The sequence below is a fragment of the Bos mutus genome, chromosome 5 (genome assembly GCF_027580195.1).
Source record: "Bos mutus isolate GX-2022 chromosome 5, NWIPB_WYAK_1.1, whole genome shotgun sequence".
Lineage (NCBI taxonomy): Eukaryota > Metazoa > Chordata > Mammalia > Artiodactyla > Bovidae > Bos > Bos mutus.
The window spans coordinates 88191434-88208707 of record NC_091621.1 but is presented as its reverse complement, the minus strand read 5'-3'; the positions used below and the strand labels follow the sequence as shown (position 1 = coordinate 88208707).

The window sequence follows — 17274 nt, the reverse complement described above, 5'->3', positions numbered from 1 at the left end:
AGAGATTGGGTTTGGAAGCTAAGCAGCTCATGTTTTCTACATATCTAAAAAAGAGGTACCCTTATTGAGCCTTTTCTTCTGACTATGAAGCATTCCACATTCATCAAGAAATAATGCCCAAATTCTGTGTGTTTCTATACTAGTTATTGCAATATTTTCTCTTCTTTAAAAATCTAAAAAATATTTATACTAAGACTAAGGGAAAAGGTTCTTTTCATACAAGACTCTCAGTATTGGTATTGATATTATTTTCCTTTGTAAACACCATAGAATTCATCATGTCATGGGGGCAGGAGTGGAGGAGGAAATGATGTCTGTTTTAATACTATAATTGAAAATCAGTTTAGGTTGTCAGGACACAATTTGTTGGGTGTGCATTATTTAGTTTTTACTTTTGGTAACCTTACATGTATTTTCAGTATCATTTAAAAAGGGACTTCATTTTGATGTTTGGCAAAACCAATACAATATTGTAAAGTTTAAAAATAAAGTAAAATTTTTTAAAAAAAGGGACTTTTCCTGCTATTGCAACTTTTGTCTTAACAGATGACAAAATACATACATAGACACTGAAGCACACAGCAAAACTGGGTGAGAGCAAAGAGTACTGATTATAATGAGACCTATTATAATGAGATTATGTGATCATAATGAGACCTTAAACACCAGTTTAAGTCTCAGAAAGAAGGATAGGAAGATTGCATTTCTTTGGTGCAGTTCTCTCGACATCATCGTCATCTTCACCACCTTTATCTTTAAGAGCATAGTGTCTAGGTGTAGGTTCTGGACAACCTAAGCAAATTTTTATTATTATTTGAATTCTAAGAGCTAAATAATCAAAAATAGAAAAGGAGCACTGTATCAGCACATTTTGCCTGTGACAAATAAGTAACAAAATTTGTCAAAGTTATTAAAGCTTTGTTAAAATCCATATGCACTTGGAATTACATGCAGCTCAGGCAGTGTGCCTTTTGATTCTTTACATTAAGGAGTCGATCATCTGAAAGTAGTTACTAAACATGTAATGTGTTTTTATGATCCCATATTTTCCAACAATGGTAATAGATGCTTCCCAGTCTATAGTGTACATTTGTAATGAAGCAAAAAGAAACAAAAATCATTTACTGCTTAAACTTGTGTCTCAGTTTTTATCAAAATGATTTTGAGATATTTAGATGAAGCTTATCTCAAAATATATGAACATGTGAAGCTTTATGTGTACATAAATATGAATATTTATACATAAATATGTATCCATCTATAATAAAAAACTGGAACTGAACAAAAGGAAATGGACATGTTTCTGTACCTCTACTATCTCTCATCTATTTTTCTTTTTATGACTATATATTCTACCTTCCATATGAATTTTTCATTAAAAAAATACCATATCTGTTTCATTTGGAAAAACTCTATAAAACAATAAAATACTTTATGTAAGCTTATCTCATATTTTAATATATCAGTTATAATCACATTAGAAATTCCCAAATTTCAAAAAAAAAACTAAAAACTAAAACTGTTTAACCTGTCTGTATATCATTCAATTTATGTACCTGAATACTAAAAAAATAATAATGACTGATTAAAACGTTACTCCAGATATAATAGAAATATCAGTTTGGATAACATGAAATAATTTAGGAAATAGAGAAAAAGCCTTCATGGGAAAGAGATGTCTGGCTAAAAGAATTCCTTTCTGATTTGAAGGAGAGAATATTAGAATGACTATATGATCATATAAGTATATGATCATATCATAATAGGCTGCATAAAAAAGAATGCTGCCTAATTTAATTAAGGTTTTTCAATGAAATTGTGCTGATTAAATATATAGCAGAAAAAAATCCACTAAGGTCTTGGGCTTCAATATTTAGTCATAGCTTCAAACAAATAAATGATCTTCAAATATCCACAAGATCATTCTGAATGGCTCATTTCATATAAAAGTACAAAGAAAGCTTGATGTTTTCCTTTTTACTGATTGTTTTGGATAACAGCCTCCGACAGCATGCCGCTAATTCATTCTGCTTAAAACAGGCGCTTGAGCTGGGTTGACATTTTACGTAGTCTCTGGGGATCCTAGTTGACATTTTAAAGGGCTTCTAAGCATTTTATAATACCCTAAAATCTGGTTTTAATAAGCCATTCTGCTGAAATTGTTAACATAAGGAATCACCTTTTACTGTTTGGCACTAGATCAGGAATGGGGGACATCTTTTTCTGATTAGATATACAGTAGTTGGAGGAAAATGTGCAAATTCATTACAGACCCCGTGGAGATGACACTGTTGCTCAGCTCAAACCCATCATTTTTTATTGTATTGCCAGGTTTAGAAAGGGAAAGAGCACTTTTAAGATTGATTTTTTTTTTTCATTTTGAACATCAGAAATTTTTGGTTGAATCTTCCTATATGTACTTGATTCTTTTTTCATTGTCAAACGCTAGTCTTTTGAAAACAACAGGTGACTGACTTCTTGTACATGGTCAGAGTGAGAAGCCAGCCACACCCAAATCAAGACGTTTTCATCTTCTGAAGGTAGCCAAAATGCTGCCCTCCCACTTTCATCTGGTGTGTTTAGGGGGTTGCATTACTGTTACAAACAATGGTGGCTGTACCTGCAAAGCCGTTGAAACCAAAACCAAACTTGTCATTTGATTAACTTCATTCAGAAGCTACTCTTAAAAAATGGAAACTGCATTTGCCACCACACTGAACCACTGTACTGATGAGTCATAAAATAGAGTAGTTAGCTTAAGCATTAACTGGGTCAAAATGCTCCTTTAATTCTTAATTTTGAAAAGACATGTAATAGTGAGATGGCCCTATTTTTTTTTAACTTAGTTTAGAATTCAGTGATACTTTCAGAGAATTTATATTATCTAATATCAAATATTTTGATTCCAGTTCATACAGAGTTAGAAACCAACTTATTTGAGAATTTATGCATCTTTTACTATCCTTTTCCTGTGCGTGTTAGCCAGAACAGTGTTAAGTTCCTCTACTCCCGATTCCCACTGCAAGATCTTGACCATTTCATTCTTCCTCCCTAGGCTACTCTTCTCTTTCTATCCCTATAGGAGTCATTTTTGCAGCAGTGCCTTCCTGACCTATAGAATCCTGATCCCATCTCCTTATGATATGTTCTCATAGCTTCCTGTACTTTCCAGAATTGTAACTGAAATTATACATTTGGCAATTACATATTTAATCTGTTTCTCCTTAGCTGGAATATAAGCTCTAAGAAAATAGGTAGCATGGTGACTCATCACAGCATATAGTTAATACAGTGTCATGCATATAGTAGGAAATCTTAAAAATAGCTCTTACCTTCCAAGGCATATTACTATGAGGCATAAACATTCCCTTTCCTTAGAGAAAGTTTCTTTTTTGATCTAATAGAACATTTGAACTTAGGGAAGAATCTTTGGCAGTTCCTATCATGAGAATGCTAGTTCTTTTGTTCTACTGGTGATATTTTAAGTCAACTATTCCTTGAGCCACTGTTCGATTTCTCTTGTTATTCAGTAAGTTATTCTGGTAAGTTCACTTTTCCACGCCCTGTTCTGAGGTTAAAAATTCTGGTATACATACTTACAAGACAATCCACAAGAAGATTTGATCCAGTTCAATAGTATTATAGCTTTATTTGTGTTTATATTTGCCCTAAGAACAGCATGATTTCCAAGTGCCTCTAGGAACTAATATTAGATAATAAAGAGTGTGAAATGTACCTACAAATGCTATGACCTGAGCAGCTGACTAAATGTTGGACACTGCATTTAAACACAAATTTAAAAGAAATAGAAAAATAAATAAACAGTTCAAACCGTTATTTGAACTTTAACCTGAGTTCCTGTTGTAAATATAATGAAATAATATTGGCTATCTAGGTTGGAAAAAATTTATTTACAAATCTTTGTAATATTTACATGGATATACCCACCCAGGCACATCTGTTCCAATAGGAAATAATTCCAAGGGAAGAGAAGTCCCTTTCTCCGCATTTCTTTAATAAATGTAACAGCCCAACAGTTAGAACTGGACATGGAACAACCGACTGGTTCCAAATAGGAAAAGGAGTACGTCAAGGCTGTATATTGTCACCCTGCTTGTTTAACTTATATGCAGAGTATATCATGAGAAACACTGGGATGGAAGAAGCACAAGCTAGAATCAAGATTGCCGAGAGAAATATCAATCACCTCAGATATACAGATGACACCACTCTTATGGCAGAAAGTGAAGAGGAACTCAAAAGCCTCTTGATGAAGGTGAAAGAGGAGAGTGAAAAAGTTGGCTTAAAGCTCAACATTCAGAAAACTAAGATCATCACATCCGGTCCCATCACTTCATGGGAAATAGATGGGGAAACAGTGGGAACAGTGTCAAACTTAATTTTTTAGGGCTCCAAACTCACTGCAGATGGTGATTGCAGCCATGAAATTAAAAGATGCTTACTCCTTGGAAGGAAAATTATGACCAACCTAGACAGCATATTCAAAAGCAGAGCCATTATTTTGCCAACAAAGGTCTGTCTAGTCAAGGCTATGGTTTTTCTAGTGGTCATGTATGGATGTGAGAGTTGGACTGTGAAGAGAGATGAGTGCCGAAGAATTGATGCTTTTGAACTGTGGTGTTGGAGAAGACTCTTGAGAGTCCCTTGGACTGCAAGGAGATCCAACCAGTCCATTATGAGGGAGATCAGCCCTGGGATTTCTTTGGAAGGAATGATGCTAATGCTGAAACTCCAGTACTTTGGCCACCTCATGCGAAGAGTTGACTCATTAGAAAAGGGATGCTGGGAGGGATTGGGGGCAGGAGGAGAAGGGGATGACAGAGGATGAGATGGCTGGATGGCATCACCGACTCGATGGATGTGAGTTTGAGTGAACTCCGGGAGTTGGTGATGGACAGGGAGGCCTGGCATGCTGCGATTCATAGGGTTGCAAAGAGTCGAACACGACTGAGAGTCTGAACTGAACTGAACAGCCCATATTGAGGAATTCTCGACATTTGTAGGAAAGAACAGTTCATTAGTGAGCTATTTGTATTTGAGATGTGTTATGGTTGAATGATGGTGATGGACAGGCAGGCCTGGCGTGCTGCGATTCATGGGGTTGCAGAGTCGGAAACAACTGAGCGACTGAACTGAACTGAACTGATGGTTGAATGATGAATTCATTCGCAAGGTTTAAGAAGTTGCTTAGATGGCTTTGCAAGGCAGGTAAAGGCAGCAGTACCAGTACATATTAGGCCAATTCCTGATATTATTTTCTTTGTGCATTTGGGTAGAGTTTTGGGCTTCCCTGGTGGCAATAGTGGTAAAGAATCTGCCTACCAATGCAGGAGACACAAGAGACACGGGTTAAATCCCAGATCAGGCAGATCCCCTGAAGGCAGGCATGGCAGCCCAAGGTATTCTTGTCTGGAGAATCCCATGGTTAGAGAAGCCTGGCAGACTACAGTTCATAGAGTCACAAACAGTTGTACACAACTGAAGTGATTTAGCACACACACACGAACTGATTACTTGCAGATAAACATCCACAAATAAACATTACTACTACTATTTCTGTTACTACTACACATAGCCATACTGATAGAAGCAAAACTTTAAATCACATCTGTATTATGAAAAAGCATAAACCATTTTTAATTAAGCTTCAGACCTCAAAAATCAGTCGTTTTTCGCAATCTTCGTTGAATCCAAACCAAAATTAAAAGTGAAAGGAAAGGGAAAACCAATTTGGACTAACATTACTAATACATTATCACAGGAAGTGACAATTTCATATATTATTGAAAATAATTTTTTAAGAGAAAAATATTACTGTAAGTTTTGCTTTCTGGCTTAAAAATATTTGATAGATCCTATGTAGTAGGTAGATATAAGTATGTAAAGACACATGTTGTACCACACTTTTGATTTCTGTCAAACCTGAGTCAGTAATCTTCAATTTAATAGTTGTGTGAGCTTTGGTAAGTTACTTCATCCATTTGAACTTCAATTTTTTTCATCTTTGGAAATGGGTATAAATGCTGTCTGCTAGTGAGATTGTGGTGAAAGGTAAAAATGAAAAAACTTATGTAAAGTTTTTAGCAAGGTATCTAATGCACAGTTGTTAACCCAGGGCATGTTCACTAATTATTTCTTATAATTAAAATTTTAATAAAATGAATTTTTAACTGTAATCAAGTTAGCATACTTAAACATTTGGGGGAGAATAAGCAGTACATGTAATACATGTTAGAAGGACTTCCCAGGTGGCTTAGTGGTAAAGAATCCACCTGCCAATGCAAGAGACTCCAGTTCAATCACTGGGTCAGGAAGATTCCCTGGAGAAGGAAATGGCAGCCCACTCCAGTCTTCTTGCCTAGGAAATCCCATGGACAAAGGAGCCTGGTCTTTGTAGCCTGGCTACAGTCTATGAGGTCACAAAGGAGTCAGACAGGACTTTGCAGCTAAACAACAACATGTTAGAAAACTTTGTAGTAAGTAATAAACTCCCACATAAAAATATTCAATAGCTAGACAGTTATCTTCAGATTCAAAATACATAATGAGTCTTTGCCTAACTTTTCAGTTCATAGTTGAATTACATCATGGTCTAATGTAGAAATGAAAGATATCGCCATTAAATCTACTGTGAGCTTTTAAGTATATTAGGTACAAGTTTGACTAAGTTGTTAATCCAAGGCAAAAAAAAAATATATTGCTAAGTGTCTGTATTTGAGTACACAGTTTCCTTGGCACAGACACCAACAGCTCAGTCAAAGCTCACTAATCCTAACCTTTTTATATATTTCTGGGATATGGCCAACATTTTTACTTTAGATTTTCATATTCTCAATTATACTGTTAGGATCCTCAGCCACTGTGCAAATGGGAACTTTAACCTTTTTTTCCCATAGGATCTCGCTGGAAAGCTATGACAAACCTAGAGAAACAGCCATACTACGAGGAGCAAGCCCGTCTCAGCAAGCAGCACCTGGAGAAGTACCCTGACTACAAGTACAAGCCCAGGCCGAAGCGCACCTGCCTGGTGGATGGCAAAAAGCTGCGCATTGGGGAATACAAGGCAATCATGCGAAACCGGCGGCAGGAAATGCGGCAGTACTTCAATGTTGGGTAAGGAGCTTCCGGTCCGGTCCTTTTCCCATAGGGAACCCTTCCGGTTACTCTTAACGGGTTGGAAAGTGTATTTGTTTAGCTACAAAGCAGCATTTTGAGAAAGAACCTGGCACGGTATATTTTGTGTGACTAAGCTGTCCCCTTATAATATCAAGGAAGAATGTTGCAAGTGAGTTCACTCCAGGCTCCTAGAACAATGGCTCTGACCAGAGCTTTGTTTAAAGGCTGGTTTGAAAATAAAATGAGAGTAAAGAATTTTGAAGCTTCCTATTAAAAATGTAGAAGTCTTACTGGTTTTCTTTTTTCTTTTTCTTGCTGCTTTTCATTACTTCCAAGGCCTCACCTTGTAGATTCCTTAGCAACTAACAATTGAGATAATATGGTATAAAAATGAAAGAAAGACTTGTTTCTGAATATAGAGAGGTCTCTGGGCTCTCAAGGCACATACCTGGCCTTAGAAAAAAGATCACATAAAGGGATTCTGTTTAGGGCACAACAAGGTTGTGAGTGGATAAGTTTCCTTCTGAATTAAGGATGCCTCCCTCAGTATGGGGCTTCCCAGGTATCTCAATGGTAAAGAATCTGCCTGCAATGCAGGAAACGCAAGAGATGGAGGTTCCATCCCTGATTTGGGAAGGTCCCCTGGAGTAGGCAGTGGCAGCCCACTCCAGTATTCTTGCCTGGAAATTCTCATGGACAGAAGAGCCTGGCAGGCTACAGTCCTATGGGGTCGCAAAAGAATGGGACACAACTGAGCACCCTCTCAGTATATCTTACCCTGCTCCCTATGGCAAGGCCGAAAACCACACTGCATTGCAGAATTTTCTCAAAAAACACAGAAATAAAGTTTTCATATTTGGAACAGTAATAAAGATCCTGTGAGCTCTGAAAATGGCAAAAAGATACTTTAAAAAAAAAAAAAGCTTTTCAAGTGTGTCCTATACCCTCCATTCCCATGAATGTGTCTGCTTGATCAGTCCAGAAGGTCTGTGATTTATATCTCAGTGCCTGACTCTTCTCCATGTGGAGCTCAAAACCCAGCCTTCCTTGGGGAAAAAGTAAACATGAATGAATGAAAGAAGACATAAATGAACATCATCTGTTAAATCCTTCTTACTGGAACCAGTTACAGGATCTATGGATCCCAATGTAATATGAAAATGCAAAGTGAAAGTGAAGTCGCCTGACTCTTTGTGACCCCATGGCCTGTAGGCTACCAGGCTTCTCGGTCCATGGGATTTTCCAGGCAAGAATACTGGAGTGGGTTACCGTTTCCTTCTCCAGGAGATCTTCCCGACCCAGGGATTGAACCCGAGTCTCCCACATTGTAGGCAGACGCCTTACCGTCTGAGCCACTAGGGAAGTCCCCCAGGTCCTTGGTAAAAAGTTTTTTAAGGAATTTCAAGATAGTGACGACAGAATTCTAAACCTAGTGTGGGATTTTTGTAAGCCCCGGATACTGTACAGCTGCAGAGGTGGTGCACCCACGAGGCCAGCCTTCTACTCCCACTGATGATCTCCCCGTTTCAGGGATGAAGTGGACCATGTGCTAGTGTTCACTTCTAGTGGGTTCTGAGCAATAAATTTTTATGTTAAGAGCTCAAATACTTCAGGATTTTTCCATTAAAATTGCATTATCTTTAGGTTTAATCTTTTAAAAATTGTTTCAACATGTTACAGTGAAGGATAAATTAACTTTGTGTCAAGGACTTGAGTTCTGTTTATTAATCGATTTCTAAACCTCAGTTTCTTTCCAGAAGTTAAAAATGTAACAGTCATTTTAAGAATCAAATGGGCAACATGTAAAATTGCCTTGTAATCTATAAAGCATTATATAAAAGTAAGGTACTTAGACCAAGGTAGGATACCATTTTCAAATGTCAGGCAGTAGGGTGAAAATTAAGACCTTCGATTTGGTCAAGCCAAGCAAATTCATTATAGAATAAGGCCTGCATCCAACCCTCCACTCACCTAGGGTCTCTTTTTGGGAATTCCTCTCTGACAGGCAACAAGCACAGATCCCCATCGCCACGGCTGGCGTCGTGTACCCGGGAGCCATCGCCATGGCTGGGATGCCCTCCCCTCACCTGCCCTCGGAGCACTCCAGCGTGTCCAGCAGCCCGGAGCCCGGCATGCCTGTTATCCAGAGCACGTATGGTGTGAAAGGAGAGGAGCCACACATCAAAGAGGAGATCCAGGCTGAGGACATCAACGGAGAAATTTATGACGAGTACGACGAGGAAGAGGATGATCCGGATGTAGATTATGGGAGTGACAGTGAAAACCATATTGCCGGACAAGCCAACTGATAAGGGTCAAAAGATTGTTGTGACCTTAGGACTTAAAGAAGCCCTAGCTGGTTCATCCTTACCAGTGGCCAAGCACATTAACTTTCTCATACACTGACTGTTACTTTAACTGTTAGTCTTAACTAGTTGGGACATCAGCTGACTAATAGACCTCAGCCTCAAAAGGCTTGGAAAGGAAATAAAAATACAACAAGCAGACAACAATATCAACAACAAGAGATTGAAATAAGCTATGGGTAAAATAATGCCAGTAATTCAGCTGCTACATCCAAGCACTGAAGTCTTACCCGTCAACTTTTTTTTTTAATAAACTTTATGGCTGTTTGTTCTACAATGTTCTAGAAATTCTCACTCAGGTACACAGTGCCAACAAGTGGCTTGTGAATGTGTTTTGTTGTTTTGTGCTACAATTTTTAAAAGAAATAAGTTTTGTTTTGTTTTTCGGGGTTTCTGGGTTTTTTCCTTTTCTTTTCTTTCCTTTGGTTTTTTGTTTTTGTTTTGTTTTGTTTTGGTAATGCACCTGACAGAAAAAAAAAAAAAAAGAAAGATGACTTTCTCTTTCATTCTCTCCACCTTCTCCATCTCTATACTTTAAAGATGGAAGTCTGTGCATGGGGGGGAAGAGGGAAAAAGAGCCTGTTTTTAACTTCCTTGGTATCCACCACAAAATAAGCAATCATTTTCTTTAGAGGACTTTCCTTATCGTTGCACACCACACTACATCTTTGAGTAAGTGCCAAATTTGTGCTCAAGTGTTGATCCAGTTGATTTTTTTCCCTTTCCTTTTTCCTGTTCCTTCTTAAATTAGGACAGTGTTATATCTTAGACAATCCCTTGAAAAACCTGAAATACCAGCAGCTGGTGAGATTTGACTTTTTTTTTTTTTAATGGAAACTGTAGGTGCTGTTCTCAGGTGAAAAGAGAGAGAGAGACATAAGAAATTTAGAGAAAAAAATATTTTCTAATCTTGGATTTTTGTGTGTATGTATGTGTGTGATTATGGTACTAATAGGAATAATGTTGGATCATTGTGAGTTAAACCCACATCTGGGGATGAAATCCCACATCCTTCTAAATGACTGGTCTGGAAGCATCCTTGACCTTGACTTTGCACTTCAAATGACAACTTAACCAATATAGGGCTCAGAAATTATATTTTTAAATTTCTAATATGATTATTATTGGATGGATCAGGTGGCCCTGTATAGTAGAGGGGTGCGTGTGTAATGTGGAAGCCAAATTCTCCCAGATGTTCCACTAACATTTGCTACTTAACAATTTCTGTTTGTTTTTCCTGTTGGTAACTTCGAGCAAAACAGTCGTTTCCTTTGAATATATTTGCCCATTGTCTAGAAATATAGGATTAGCTTATTTCTTCAACATTCCATCCTTTCCTGATCAAGAAATGGAACTGATGATTTTATAAGGTATTCTTAATCCCTCCATGAAATGAGATGGAGGCCATTTGCATTTCAGAATTGTGGGCCAGGTACATTTCATGCCATAAAAAGCAGGATTTGTTCAGAAGTCATTGCAACGCTTGCCACTGCTCTACTCTTGCTGTAAGATGTATCCACTGAAGTCCAGTTTCTGATTCCAGCAGCGTGTGTGCACAGAGCAACACTGATGGTGAAAGGACTGCCTGGTTAGACTCTGCTAGCCAAGTGCCAAGGCAGTTGTAGGGCTCATTCAAATAAATAGGAAATCATCTAAAGTGAATCAGCGCTGCTCATGCTGAAGCATTAGACAGTAAATACTCCAACCAGTATATTGGATGTGCTATGGTTTTCACTCCAGTCATCATTTTCCTGTCCCACCCTCCCCAAACCTGACCCTTAAGTTTGATTTTTACATATAAATAAGAAAAAAAAACCCTTTTTATTTTTCTCTCTCTCGAAAGACTTGCTCTGGGGTTTTGCTTGGAGGAGCTAATCATACCCTGCATGTCAGAGACTTTGTTTTGTTTGTTTTTCTGTTTGTTTTTGATGACTGTATTTTCATTTGAACTGCCTCTTTTTGCTAGTGTTGTAATGATGATGATGATGATAAAATAATAATAATAATAGTAATAATAATAATAATGGTCAGCTGTTCCCAGATTAGTAAGTTATGTATAATTTATTTCTCCCTTTCTATTTTATTCTCCTCTGATTTGGAAGTGCAGTCAATAAGTCGTTAGATATTTAAAACTAATTTCCATCTCCAACGTGTGTGTGTATATGTAAACATATATATATATATATGCATACATCGTGTGTGTATGTGTGTGTATGTATATATATATACATACACACACATGCACACATATTCACTCACACTGTTTCGTTTCTCCTTCCATAAGTTTTCTCCTTGTTAAAAATTTGGCCCCAACAAACGTCAAGTTCTGGTGTTTTAATACAAGTGAATTACTAAGAGGGTCGTGTTCAATCTTAATTAACTTATGCTCTCATCACTCATTTTATTTAATTGCCACAGTCATCTAGAGCCAATTTTTTTTGTTTTTGTTTGTTTTGTTTTGTTTTTAAGCACTCTGGATAAAAAAAAATACACACTTGTTTTTATATCGTTATTATGTACAATGTGAAAACAGATTTTTAAAAATTTGTTGTCTTTGTTAACAAATTCTTTCTGACTCATGTGCGTTCACCTCTCACTTTTGCTGGATACTTATTTCCCACCATGTTATAAAGATGCTTCGTTTTCATTTCATGACTTTGGACTACAAGAATACTTTGTTTTAGCTCCAGGTAGATGCCTCTGAGGGCGTTCATGACCAACACCAGTTCTAACACACTTACCAGTGAATTGACAAAACACTTTTGTTTAGTCTTTTTTTGTTTGTTTTTTTATCTTGTTTTATTTGAAGAGGAAAATCAAATTGTTAATGGTGACCTTTAACAGCTGAAATTCAAGCGTTGATTTTAATGTTACCTAGTTAGGTTTATGTCAGAGAGATGAAAATGTGCATGGGTTGAAACAAAGAGCAAGTTCAAAGCTTTGCATTCTGTTCTCTTGTTTTGATGTCCAATTCACTGAGGGTCACAATTGTTTTGCCTTAACTTCCCCCACCCCCCCCAAAAAAAAAACAAAAAAATCATATTAGTGTTTAAAATGCTTTGAAGTCATTTGATAAAGGTGCTATGAATGGCAAAGTATTGGGTTAGCACATTGCCTTTGGGGCATTTGATTGGTTTATAAGTTTTGTAAAAGATCCTAAAACCTGTATTCTTTTTCTGTGCCCCTTAATGACCAAAAAAGACAAGGGCAAGGAAATGAGAGTAAGATCAAACTCAAATGAACATAAAGTTTCCCTTCTCTTTCATTCCCTACCTACCTACCTGTTCACTTTTTGCATACCACCCCCATCCCCGTCTCTCTCTCTCTCTCATACACACACACACACACACGCACACACCAGCACACACGCTCACCCCAGTACTGAGGGATAATCTTGCCAGAATTCTGTTTTTGTTTTTGTTTATGGCTGTTGTAATCAATTTTTCTAAAAATACTCATATTTTAATATGAATCTAGGAGAGCATCACTGGAGAAAATAGGTTACAGTTACTCATATATAAGATACTAAGAATTTGGCCAATAACTACAATTGAATAAAACACAAGACTATTCTTCAGTCCGCTTATACCTAAATTAGTTGTCAATTCTAACGTTCATTTGGCATATGCAGTTAAGAGTTAACCATGTATAAAATCCCTCCCAAAGAGCGTAATCATTATTGCAACCAAATCCTCTTTATAAGAAACAAATATAAAAGAGTTTCTTTGATGAAATCATTCCATAGATTTGATTTTGACATAGACGTTTTACCTTCATTCATTTAAAGAAAATTATCTTTAAATATTTTATGGTCCAACTTCAGATATTTTCTTAATCCAGAAGATGTTATTGTTCCCAGAAGAAATGTCTTATATCACATTGAAAACATCAAAAATCATTACGTTTTCATTTGTTCTAAAGGGTAAATTATTTGAATTGTAATAAACAACTGTATATTTACAAACAGGTTTATAAAATATTTGTCTATCAAGTTAATAGTAAAATAAAAATTATAGGGTCTGCAAGGACAAATATGAAGCCCACTTAAAGTGGTTCAGAGATCTCTTTCATCTTATAGGGCATAGGTTTTTGTTTAGACAGGCTTTTACAGTATTTAATTTTAATGTTTCCTGTAACTATCGGTTCCCCAGGTTGAAGATGTTAGGTTTTCTACTGACTGGTTCCTGTCCTCCCCAGTGTTTGTCACTGGCTCACTAGAACAGTATTTATACAGCTCCACTGGCTCTAAAGCTCTTAGTCCTTCTAACATTTTGGATTTTATGAGTAAAAATGGGAAAAAGTAGAAAAGAGACAATCAAATGCCTGGAGCTTAAAACAAAGTATGTGCAACCTACCATCTCACTTGAAATTTAATAAAATAAATAATTATGTAAATATAACATAGAGTTATAGATTTATATTTTGTTCATAACACATAGTGTAATATAAGTTGTATATTTTCTTGTTTTTGGTTTTATGTTATCATTCATGCCACAATAAAAATAAAACAGGAGTTTATGTACTCTTAAAAAAAAAAAGATGTGGGTTGCCACCAACCTGTTTTTTTTTTTTTTGGTTTGTTTTTTGTTTTTATTTTTTGTTTTTGCATTCTCTTTTTTCAGTATTACTGCCATGCAAGGCACCAATAAAAACAGCAATGTGTTCTTTACCTATTATACTGTCTTTCTTTTCACAATTCTTGTTATGGTGGTTTAATTATTAGTTTTCTTATGAAAAAACTAAAGTATGAAAAATAATTTTGCTTTCACTATAAATAACCCCACTTCCAAAACTGACTTTGAACTGAGAATTAAGGGTTTAAATCTTAGAGGTGAGCATTTAAGGAAGCCTCTTCATAAGTATCTCATCAGAAAGCTTCACTATAATGTCAAAAGTTATCCTTTTGTATATAACTGAGTCTAATAGGCTTGAAAATCCTGCAGCCCAAAGCACCCTAAATACGTTTTTCCTAAGTTTGACACCATCACTGGGGCAGGCTTTCTATGCTTTAGAATTAAATTTCATTCCATTGTTGATATAGAAATTCTAAATTTCAGATTACAAAATTAGTAAGATTTATAAATTCACTTTATGGTATCTAATTTAGAATAATGGATATTTCTACATTGTTTAACATTCTGACTTTAATTTCTGGATTCTGCCTTCAACTTTGTAAGCAAATGTTACAACAAGAAGGCTCATTTTCTTCCAGTGGCCAATTTTGCTCGTCTCTTCCACCATAAAATGTTTTTCTATGTGTAATCATTTGCCATAAGGCTTTTGATTGGTTGGTTGTTCACTTGGTTGGTTTTTATATAAGTATCAAGACACTGGGTCAGATAACATCTGGTTCAAATGAATATGAAACAAATACGTTCTACAGACACTTTGCCCATTGAGTCCCTTCACAGAAGGAGTTTACAACGTCTGCTCCGTGGGCTACCTGCTTTAGAATTAACTGTTTAAAAATGTAGATTCTTAGGTGGGCCTCCAGATGTCAAGAATCAGAATATCTAGGAATAGGGCTAAAGCTGTTGCTATTAACCAGCTCCAAATAATTACTCTGCATGCCCTGGTTAAAACAGCCAAGAGGTGGGTCTGTTTTCCTCTTTTATCTACCTATTGTACATGTCAAATTCTGCAAATGGTATGGCCTACCGCAGTTTAACCTTAGGCCTCTATAAAAACCTCTATGAAGCTGAGGGTCAGTGATTAGGCAAGAGTTGGAGATTGGAAACAGCTCAGTCTGTCCCTTCATAGGTTGTTTTTGAGGGCATTTGATCTATCAGAACATGTCCACATGTTATCCTTGTTTCTCTGTGTCTCCTTTTGTTCATCATAGCAAAGCAGTAGGCTTCAAAGACTCCATGCCTGTGGAACACTGAAAATACAACAGAAACACATGTTTCCATTAATACCCACTTCATATTTGCCAAAACATTGAGGTACTTTTGGAAGAAAAATATCCAGTGTAGTAGTGGAGAAACAATCATCCCGTGTAGTGTTTTTATTTAGGTCACCTATAGCTCTAGTCATCAGTCTCATCCTGTTTCTTCAGGAAATCGCATCATCAGGGTTTGTTAAGTACCTGTGGATGGGGAAATCTTGTCTGCTTATGAAACCTTGACTCACCCAAGGTGCCAAGTCCCACCTTTGGTTTCTCTCCTACCAAATAAAGTTCACTTTGTTTTGTCCTGTCACACTATTTTAGAAACATTCTTTTCTTGAACTTTATGTTTTTTAATTTCTTATGGAATATTTAGGACTAGCAGCATGCAATAATAGATGGTTTTCTTATTGCCAATGCCTTGAACAACCAAAAAAAATTCTGGCAATAGTGAAAAGAAAACCATTCTTTTTTTATTTCCTCAATTTTGACAATTTTAGAAGTTGGTGTTTGAGGAAGTTGACATGTGTGTTTTTTAAAAAATCAAGATACTGTCATTCTTACCAAATTTTAAAGTTCAGAAGTCATTCATACTTGTAACTTGACATCATCACTGAAACCTCAATTATAACAATGCAGGTGAAGGTAAGCATGAATTAGTTCAATATCTAAGTTAAAGAATATTTATGAAAAAATTCTAATTTATTTTTCTTGAGTTTCTAAAGCAACCTAAAAACTAGCTGAGAAGACCTGTTTTATAAGTAAGCATTGTAATTAGTATGTAAAGCATATGCAATAGTATTGCTAAAAGTTCTTAAAAATAGTTATGTTTTATTAAACAGGCTTAACATCTGTCCTACAATTTATTTTGTTCTACCAATTTGCTTAGCAAACTATTTTTACCACCAGGAATGAACCAGTTCAGCTCTGATCACAGTATTTCATCATTTTGCAATGAGTCCAGTCCATATGCGTGAGATTTTACTCTCCCTATTATTACCATTTTCTAAATATACAAGTGAATATGGTATGGAATGGTACTTTGTTGGTATTCGCAATATAACCAAGAGGATGAAAATTGTTTTATCATTAATGTCTCTACTGATTCCATTTTTAAAGGAAAAATAACTAATGAAAACAATTGTAGGAATCCAATAGACCTAAGTAAGCACCATCATTTTGTACATTGCCTGTTCAATTTAGTACTAAATTTCAGAGTCTGGAAAGCAATCCTAATTACACACAAACTGTAAAATATATTTGAAATAAAGTCTTGTTTATAAAATCACTGCTGTAATAACTTTTCTTAATAAATCCATGTGGTCCTGGTAGGAAGTTGGAGAGGCCATAGAAAATGTTTAGTTAGGTACTTATATGGAAGATTGGCTTTTTTCAACTTGTTCTAATATTGGCCTTCAGTAAGCATTCATTTTGCCTTCTATTTCAAATCTACAGTTGACAAGAGTACAAATTTGTAGATTATGGTTGCATGAACTTAAGTTTGTTCAGGACTACAGTCATTATTAGTGGGCCTCAAATAATTGTACAACTTGTCTTTCTTATTTGGAAATGATCTTCAAGCATCATCATCTGCTACTAGGTTAACATGCAGAAGAGGAATTAATCTGCTTTCTTATGGGCAGGACTTATTTGACCAGAAAAATTAAATTGCCAGTGGTATAACAGCACAAATCTTAACCATAGATATTGAAGAGAGAATTTTAGATTCTCCTCATTAAAGAGTTATTCATTTCTCTGAAGCCCACTGATTTTATAAGCTTTGATATTATAACTCATTACATCACATATCTTAGACTCTTGCTTATAAAACCCTCTAGTATAGTGTTATCTTTGTCTTCTATTATTAAAATAAAAACTTTATAA

At 36.0% G+C, this 17274-nt stretch overlaps 1 protein-coding gene across 12 annotated transcripts in view; it reads left to right on the top strand.

Annotated features, from left to right (window-relative positions):
- Window positions 1-16627, top strand: part of SOX5 (SRY-box transcription factor 5) — a 1177820-nt gene extending 1161193 nt beyond the window's left edge. For all 12 annotated transcript variants that reach the window (XM_070371195.1, XM_070371198.1, XM_070371200.1 and 9 more), the window contains 2 exons: window positions 6918-7134; window positions 9143-16627. In XM_070371195.1, coding sequence (XP_070227296.1) covers window positions 6918-7134; window positions 9143-9446 — 521 coding nt within the window. In that variant the 3' untranslated portion in view covers window positions 9447-16627. The remainder of the gene's footprint in view (window positions 1-6917; window positions 7135-9142) is intronic.
- The last annotated feature ends 647 nt before the right edge of the window (window positions 16628-17274 follow it).